This window comes from Patiria miniata, unplaced genomic scaffold (assembly GCF_015706575.1).
Source record: "Patiria miniata isolate m_02_andy unplaced genomic scaffold, ASM1570657v1 HiC_scaffold_6, whole genome shotgun sequence".
NCBI classification, from domain to species: domain Eukaryota; kingdom Metazoa; phylum Echinodermata; class Asteroidea; order Valvatida; family Asterinidae; genus Patiria; species Patiria miniata.
This window is the reverse complement of record NW_024037073.1, coordinates 3,584,617-3,594,013: the sequence shown is the minus strand read 5'-3', so window position 1 is coordinate 3,594,013 and position 9,397 is coordinate 3,584,617. Positions and strand designations below refer to the sequence as shown.

At 45.8% G+C, this 9,397-nt stretch overlaps 1 protein-coding gene across 1 annotated transcript; it reads right to left on the bottom strand.

Annotated features, from left to right (window-relative positions):
- Positions 1–5,129: 5,129 nt before the first annotated feature.
- Positions 5,130–8,935, bottom strand: LOC119742733. The gene is made up of 3 exons (XM_038218897.1): positions 8,481–8,935; positions 7,341–8,421; positions 5,130–6,167 (listed from the first exon to the last, which is right to left on the bottom strand). Exons 1-3 carry the CDS (start codon positions 8,933–8,935, stop codon positions 5,130–5,132), a joined length of 2,574 nt encoding a protein of 857 aa, XP_038074825.1.
- Between the last annotated feature and the right edge of the window lie 462 nt (positions 8,936–9,397).

Below are 9,397 nucleotides of genomic sequence, written 5' to 3'. Positions count from 1 at the left end.
TCTTTTCGCAAGAGCTCATTCAAGGGGTGCAACAGTGTCTAAAACATTTGGAATGAATTTTCCATAGTAATTCAGTAGTCCCAAATAGGACCGGAGCTCAGTGATGTTTGTTAGGCTGGGTGCCTGCTTGATCGCTTCCAACTTCTCCACAGTTGGGTGGATACCCTCAGCATCAACTACAGGAACTTTTTGGACTCTGCATCCAACTCGAGCTGTAGGTATGCTTGTGTGAGGTCGAATTTTGTGAAAATCTTTCCCCCTTCTAGTGTCGCAAAAAGGTCCTCTGCATTTGGCAAGGAATACTGTGTGTCATCTAACAACTTATTGATTGACACCTTATAATCACAACACAATCGCAAACTACCATCAGGCTTAGGTACTGGTACAATAGGCGAGGCCCATTCACTGCGTTCTACCTTACTTATGATGCCTTCATCTTGCATCCTTTTCAACTCTTTTTCTAGTTTTTCTTTCAGAGCATACGGTACGGGACGCGCCTTGCAAAACACAGGTTTAGCATTATCAATCATAGAACGAATCTGGGGTTCTTCTCACACACCAGACGAAGGAAACCACTGACACTATTCTTCAGGGTTTCGGGGCTCTCCGGCCATTTATCCTTTCCACTTTCTTTACACTAAGCCCCGCCCCCGCTGCATCGGACAGCACAAATCGGGATCGCTCCGAGTGGAACGAACCGTCTGTTGCGCCATCGTCTACAGCACGGGGCGACCCCTCGGCGGGGACCTGGCACGTGTGTTGATGCAGGGTGTCTCCGGACGATCAAGCCCGGCCAGCCCCGCTTTATCAACAGGCACAACTCGGCAGTGTTCCGAGTGGAACGGAGCGTCTGTTGCGCCGTGGTGCACAGCGCGACGCGATTCTCCATGGGATTTAGCATGTGGGCCTAGCTGGCTCCCCGAAACCCTGAAAAAGTCCAACTCCGAGTCATCCAACGTGACGAACGCTTTGCTGGCCATCTCACCAGGTTGGTTTACGCTCTGCGAGGCCCTGATCCAGCGTGCGTACCCGCCGCGTGGCGAGTCGGACGCCAGACTAACTCGACCCGGTGTATTCATGGCGAAAAACACTCCAAGTTCCACATGTTTTTCCTCCGTCAGACATGCCACGGCTGCCACCAATGTAACGTAGAACGAATCTGGGGTTCTCACACGCCAGACGAAGGAAACCACTGACACTATTCTTCAGGGTTTCGGGGCTCTCCGGCCATTTATTCTTTCCACTTTCTTTACACGAGGCTCTCTCTTTATACAACTCACAACAAAAAGGGAACGCTATACAAAAGTCACACTACTGAGTCGGCGCAGTCTGGCAACGGGTCTCCCTGGCCCAGCAGCAGGGGTCCCAACGCTACGGTTGCACCGTGGGTCCGTGCTGGCGCCCTCTGCCGGCGGCCCGGCACCGCCGTTACAATATGTATGTGCGCCTTGAACTCAGTGATCATGGGCCCCCTTCTCACTAAATACCGTTTGATACTGTTCTTTCAGTCCTGCTATGTCCTTGGCTGGATGACTGACATGTGGAGAATCCTTGGCTGCTCCGCTTGTGTCTTGTACTCTGAAGATCTGAGGACAGTTCACCTTGACTTTGTCCAACCAGTTCCGACCGAATAAGGCTGGCTTGTCTCCCGCCACTACGTACAGTGGCAGTGTATGTGTCTGACGCTCGTACGTTACTGGCAGAGTGAGTTTTCCCCGCACTTCTATGGATTCTCCTCCATAGGTTTTCAGTTTCACGGACGACGGTTCCAATGGCCAGCTTGAAAACTGCTGCTGGTAGGTCTTATCCGATATGATGGATACAGCTGCCCCGGTATCCAGCTCCATCTCTACTGAAGATCCTGCTAGGTCAACAGTCACAGCGATGCCCTTTGCTGGTGAGCTCACCAAACTTATCGTGTAAACCAGAAAGTCGCCTGATTCATCACTGTCCACGTCTGCGGCCACGTGTTTCACAGACTTCGAAGACTTGCCATCCTTTGGTGTCTGATTCTGGTACGGTTTCTTTCTTCATGCCTTTGAGATGTGCCCAACTTTATTACATCAATAGCATGTTGCTCCTTTGAAGGGACATTCCCTTGGCGAATGTTGACCAATTCATCGGTAGCAGTTCCCATTACCTGGTTGGTTCTGTGCCGATTTAGGCCCACGTACACTTATTGCAGTGGGTGCTGGTTTCCTCTTTGGAGTGAAGACTTGCTGGGCAGTCATCTTTTTCACCTCCAGACTGGCTCTTGGTTGTATATGTAGCTCCTGAGCTTGCTTATTTGCCATCTCAAATGCTACCGCCAGCTGCAGTGCCTTGTCAAAATACAGCTCTTTCTCGGTTAACAGCTTCTTCTGACATGTGGTGTTGATCAACCCACACACCAGTCGATCCCTTAAGGCATCCTTCAGGAAGTTTCCAAACTTACAGGTGGTTGCCAGACACTTCAGATTCGGACAGGTTTTTTTGGTAGATTATTCGTGATTTTGGTTGGGTAAACACACCATTTTAAATTCGGTTCTGGGAAAACACTGTAAAAACATGTGGGAAATATGTCATTTCGGTGGAAAAACAAGTCCATTACTGGACCAAGCCCAGTCTAATGTGGCTTTCTTAGCTGTAGGTAGCTTTCCAGCACTTAACTGGCTCGTCACTCGTCACTCAAATTCTGATGGGAGGCAGGCTGGCTCTAGACAACAGACGCACATACTTTGGGGATAGCCTGACTGTTTATCAAGGACAAATCACTGCACTCCCACCTGTTTTATTAGTATGTGCGAACATATTTATGGTCGTCAACTGATTAAATAGCCATTATCTTAGTAGGGGGCTCATGAATACGAACCCGGGAATCCCAGGTTCGCGAAAGCCACATTAGACTGGGCTTGTATGGTCCAGTAATGCATTTTGGTTGCAAACGCAGCCTTTCGGTGGGAAAACAGGGGTATAGGCCTACTTATTATAACATTCGGTAGGGACTACATGTACGTGTCATGTCACCGTTGAACTGGTACGTTGAAGATACTTCATTGTCGTTTATACAAAAATTCTTTAAGTTTAATTCTTTTTTTTTTAACAATACCTGGTACGAAAATTGTTCCTGTTTATTTTTTTTTTACAGCTAACCCTGGTGCATTTATTTTTCCGAACAATTTTGCAACTTGTTCATTTAATCGGATGCACGAAATAAACTTCACAGAATTGAATTGAAGTGAAACCGTTGGGCTGGTACATTTAAAGGGCTCGTATTTTATGAATATACTTTTGTTATATACTTTTGTTATCTTCACAAGAACACAAAAATTCCTCCTGTTTGAAAGTTAATTTTAAAAACACCCCCCCCCCCAAAAAAAATATTAATAATAGGGCCTAAATAAATACTACACTTAACTTAAATACATGTACTTAACCTTACAAACTGGGGGAAAAAATGGTCATAGTTTTGTAAAAATTGTAATCTTTAAAATTACAGCAACCGTGTAGGTTGAAAAATTCCTTGGCCCTAGACTATGTGCAAACCTAAACATGTGCTAAATTTGAAAAAAAATTGCTGCCTACAAAATGGTCCGATTTAATTATCTTGCAAACATAAGGTTCTGGTTCTGGTTCTCTGGTGGACTACTGCATAATCTCCTCAGCAGGGATGTAATATGCAGGCGCGAGGTGAACGAAAATACACCGAAAGCAAATAATATTTGATACACAGTCAGTAACAGATCGTCCTGAGTCTAGTAAAACCGCTCCCAGGATAAATACCGTCAATTTGACGGCGGAGTCATTCGTTAAAATTCGCGGCGAAAGTGTATGGGCGGATCGATCTTATTAATGAATATTCAAGATCAAATCCAATATTCATGATGTATGACGATGCCATTTTGGTTGTTCTCGAACAGTGCCTTCCCTGCGGCGCCATTTTGCACGAGACACTCGCCGGTGTCGTTTAAAGAGAGGGCGCTCAGATGGAAATCAGTTTGAGCTGCAGTAGTGCTCAGTTGAATAGCCACCACCAACACACAATTTCAAAAATGTTTTGGAAGCCTGGGAGTTTAAAGTAAGATTAGTATTACTATTACTTTTTAAGCACCGTTCATATTTTTGTGTGTGAATCGTTTCTTTCTCTCTGCAAACCAGCAAAAATAATAACATCACACACAGAAACAGACATTATTGAATCAATCACGTATGGAATATATTATTTAATGACCAGACTTTTTTCCTCATTTTTCCCCCATTTGTTTTCTTTACTGAAGCGACAAAATTTGCAAACAGTACAGAAATTACAGTACATAAAATGTACATGCCCTATATACGGACATACGTGCATGTACATGTATACATGTACATCTATACAAGTACATGTACAACTAGAGGTTGTAGGAACAACCACACGGTGTTGGGCCATTGTTGATGTTGACCTTGATTGTTGATGTTAATGTTAATGTTGATTGTTGATGTTGATGTTGATGTTGAGGGTTGAAAGTTGAAAAATAGCGCGTGTAGTAATTATACAGAGGATAGTTAAAAAGAGTCAGGTGAGGATGAAAAAACGTGAGAGTGTTGAGACCGGTTTAAAGCCAAGTAGACTGTTTGTTGAACGATGCAAACCGGTTGGATGAAAGTGAACCAGTTAATTACAGTGCCAGCTTATCCACCCTGCTCTGATGTTAATCCCGTGTATGAGGTTGAAAGTCATCCCTGTGAGATTTCCCGTGAGATTTTCCCGTGAGATTTTCCCGTGGTTATAATAAACTCAATATCTGAGCTCCAAAAACAATCAGATGAAACCTGGAGGAACACTCAATCGTCGAACATTCAGGGGAATCCTAGGCTTGCAACATCAGCAGGAAATTTGGAATTGCCGCTTTAGCCTCTTTCGTTAAGTTTGGATCAAACGCTGGAACGGAAGTTACGGACAAAAATGTGATTGGAAAATAAGGATATTATAGAGGGCGCCCTACATGCTATCCAGCAGTAAGCCAAATGAATATGCAAACCACAAGAGGGCGCTAGTCAGCACAATCAATACAGCTACTACTTTCTGACACAGCCGCCCCTAAATTTGGGAAACAAATTTATAAGTACAAAAGAAAGCATCTTGTGAAACCATCCAACTGTTCATCAACCTATGAGGTCGGAGCGTCCTTGAGTTCATCGTTGTTGCTCATCTCAGGGAGTTGAATCAGCCGAGCTACAGGACGTGTGTAGACATTGTTTCTGACTCTCTCGTCGGCACTCCGGACACGACCATCCGGTCCAGGGAAGGTTTCAGTAACTCTGCCGATAGGCCACTGCGCCCGAGTGAGATTCGGGTCAATGATCATGACGACGTCGTTCTTGGACAAACCCACCACATCTCTTTGCCACTTCTGACGACTCTGAAGTGAAGGTAGGTAGAACTTGGAGAATCTGGTCCAGAAGTGGTCTGCAAAAACTTGGCTATGCTTCCACTGACGTCTGCCCAACAGGTCTTTGGCTGGATAGACCACTTGAGGTAAAGCTGGGTCGTAGCGCCCCATCAGAAGGACATTCGGTGTGACATGGTCAATGTCGGCGATGTCTGAGGATGTGTAGCCAAGAGGCTTCGAATTGAGAATTCCTTCAACCTCGATGAGTACTGTGCGAAGGACTTGCTCTGGTACCATCTGATCATTGAGGACAACTCGCAGGCCATACTTGGCTGACTTGATCTCTCTCTCCCACAATCCTCCGAAATGCGGGGCATTTGGAGGGTTGAAACGAAATCTTACTTGGTGTTTGGCAAGCTCTTGCTGTAGGGCTGGATCCATCGCTGAGAAGGCTTCCTTCAGCTCGGAAGCACCCCCTTTGAAGTTGGTTCCGCAGTCCGACAGCAGCTCATACGGCTTCCCCCTTCGGGATACGAATCTTCGGAAAGCCATCAGAAAGGCATCTGTGTCAAGACTCTCAAGTAGGTCTAAATGCACTGCTCTCGTTGTCATGCATTTGAAAATGATGCCCCAACCCTTCTCTGTTCGCCTGCCTATCTTGACGGTCATCGGCCCAAAGCAGTCAACGCCTGTGGAGTAGAATGGCGGCTGCTGGATGCGGAGGCGGGCAGAAGGAAGATCCCCCATCTTAGGGACACTTGGAGTGGCTTTCCACCTCTGGCAGTCAGAACATTGACGCTGATGTTTGCGGACAGCCTGTCGACCACGCAGAATCCAGAATCTTCCCAGGTCGAAATAAAATAGAGAAAAAATATATTTATTTCCTATTGAAAATACATTTTTTAAAAATCTATTTTTTTCCATTGTATTTCGACACCCCCAAAAATAGCGAAAAAATAGAATAGTGAAAAAATATCTTTTTAAAAAATACAGGTAAAATAGAGGTAAAATAGGTTGCTATTTTTAAAAAATAGCATGCTTTTTAAAAAAAATTATGCTATTTTTAAAAAATACAAAATGGCGTCTGTCCAAACAACTGTTATAATACGTGGACATACATGTTAATAGTACACATGTCCTTGTGGACAATAGGCATCTTTAGCAGTCCTCAAACATACGGCACATGAAGTGAGCAAGCAATATGACTGCATAAGAATGGAATAATTGAGAAAAAATACGTGTATGTCTATTACCATGAACAGTAATAATGCTGTGACAACACAGTGTCCAAACAATTAACATACACATACATCATGCACCATCAAGTTATTAAAACATTTTGGTTCAACATGCTACGGTTGTGCGTGCTTTTTCAGCAAAATACAGCTTGAAATGGTACAAGAATGTTACTCATAATTGTCCTGGAAAATCTACTAACCATGTGGTGCACTTGTCACTCCATTACAGTGATTTGGATGCATTTTAACCCCAGATATACTTGCCCCCATTGCACACATCTCTACTGCAGCTGTGCTTCACAAAGGGCTCTCAGAATGCAACTGACAAAATTCAAACTTGCCACACACAACAGGATGTTTATCTGGTATGCAAATTAAGTGCTTGGCCTTCAGATTGTGTTGTACTGAGCATATGTCTACAAAATAGCCAAAAAATAGTCCATGGTTCTCATAAACATGTGTAAGTGTCCAGAAAATAGACGAAAAATAGACTGTGAACCACACAAAAATGTCTAAGTCTCCAAAAATAGTCATAAAATAGCGTGCAGTTTTAAAAATAGAAATAAAATAGAGTGGCAACATGTACTCATTTTGACGTAATAGAAATAAAATATATTTTGTTCCTATTTTCTAGGAGAAAATAGCTTAAAAATGTATTTTCAATAGGAAAAACATAGGATTTTGCCAGAGATTTTCTATGAGGGTTCTTCTGATTTCTGGACCATAGTGCATGGATAAGGAGCTTAGTTACATGATGTGCGGGGTCGAGCACAATTGGATGCTTGGTGAAAAGCGGGATTCCTTCAGCATGACGCAGCCGGCCCCCAACTCTGATGACTTGGTCATCTGCATCCCACTCTGGCGAGAGCTGCAGCAGTCTACTTCCTCGAGGGAGCTCCTTACCATCCTTGAGGGCACCCCACTCTTCGGGAAAACTGGATTTCTGGGCTCGTTGGAATAGGTGAAGCTCAATTTCTGCTCGCTGATCAGCTGTTAGTTCAACAGGACCATCATCCTTCGCCGCCCCGTCACAGAGCTGCTTAGATGCCTCCATAGATGCCTCCATAGATTTGTACTTCCCCAGGTCTGGGATGTCAGCCAGTTCCACGGTCACTATACCGCAGAAGGAGGATTTCTTCAGCTCTGAGGAATCCTCAGCTAGGGCAGGTGGGAAGGCTGGCCAAAGATCAGGGCTTGCGTATAGGAATGGTGGCCCATCTCGCCATCTGCAGGGTTGACTGAGTGACAGCAGACTTTTCCCTCTTGTCAGATCATCAGCTGCATTATTTTTCGTGTCAACGTAGCGCCATTGGTCGACGTCAGGCAGGGTCCGGATCTGGGCCACTCGGGTCCCCACAAAGACTTTATACCTACAGGACTCCGACTTCAGCCATGTCAGGACTGTCGTAGAATCACTCCAGAGAACAATATCTTCTAGGGGTAGAGTCAACTCTTGCTGAAGGAGACTGGACAATTGAGCCCCTGCCAAAGCGGCCGAGAGCTCGAGGCGGGGCATGGAGAGCTGTTTCTTTGGCGCAACTCGGGACCTGGCCATTACAAAGCTGGTGTGTACGATATGCGTCTCATCTTCCGTCCGGAGGTAGGCGACTGCACCGTAGATCCTCCCAGACGCGTCACAGAAGATGTGAAGCTGGCGACTGGCTGTTTCTGGGTTGACATCAGGGGGCGTGTAACATCTATTTAGTTTGATGACAGACAGGTTTGGTAGCTCATTTTCCCAGGCTCGCCATCGGTCCATAATCTCTCCAGGCTCCAGGGCATCGTCCCAGTCACGTTTGGTCTTCCATAAGTCCTGTACGATAACTCTGGCTCTGGCAGTGAATGGTGTGAGGTTCCCATTTGGATCATACTGGCTGGCTAAGGTTTTTACATGTTTCTCATGTTCAGGCAATCATAGTTGACTACCCGGTGCCGGTATTGCAGATCATCCGTGCTACAGTCCCACTGGAGTCCGAGCATGGGTTCGGCCAAGTCTGTCTCTCCAAACGTCAGCCAGAGATCACAGCCATCTGAACGTGCTTCAGGAGGGAGATCGGCTACAACGTTGGGTACATTACTGGCCCATTGACGAATCTCAAAACCACCCTTGGCAAGCAAGTCACGCATGTTGTGGACGAGAGTCTTGGCTTCGTCTTCCTGTGGTACACTGACTAGGCAGTTATCGACGTAGAACGATCTATCCACTGCATCAGCAACTTCAGCAGACTTCTCTCGATGATCAAAGACATGCTTACGTAGCGCATAAGTGGCGCAACAGGGGCTGCATGTTGCTCCGAAGGGTAGTACCTGCCACTCATAGATCTTGGGTTCGGTGTCGGTCTTCATGTTTCTCCACAGGAAGCGGAAAAGACATCTTTCGGTGGGCTGCAGCTAGTCTTACTTGGTGGAACATTGCCTTAATGTCCCCTGACACTGCTACAGCATGTTGGCGGAAACGCAACAGTACCCCAAGGAGCGATGCACCGAGGGATGGACCAGGAAGTAGGTGCTCATTGAGTATCTGGTTCTGATACTGGAAGGAGCAATTAAACACAAGGCGAAATTTCCCGTTGTGTTCGACTGTGTGATGTGGAATGTACCAGGATTCTTCAGACTTTGCAGCATCTTCCGCTGCCAGGATTCTGACGTAACCAGCATCTACTAGCTTCTGGATCAGCTCGTTGTGTTTCTCTGCCAGCGATGGTCGGGTTGCAAGGCGCCTTCTGTTCTTCTAAGGGTTGGAAGGACAGCCTCCTTTGGAGCATGGAACTTGGCGTTGTCAGTTCGCAAGAGGGGAGTTACATAACG

Excerpts from the sequence above, each read along its gene's own strand:
- LOC119742733 (XM_038218897.1), bottom strand. The coding sequence starts at position 8,935 with ATGAAGACCGACACCGAACCCAAGATCTATGAGTGGCAGGTACTACCC. Across the intron at positions 8,422-8,480 it reads TGCCTGAACATGAGAAACAT|AGCCAGAGTTATCGTACAGG; the intron begins GTAAAAACCTTA and ends ATTCACTGCCAG. Across the intron at positions 6,168-7,340 it reads TGCTCGACCCCGCACATCAT|GCTGTCCGCAAACATCAGCG; the intron begins GTAACTAAGCTC and ends CGTGGTCGACAG.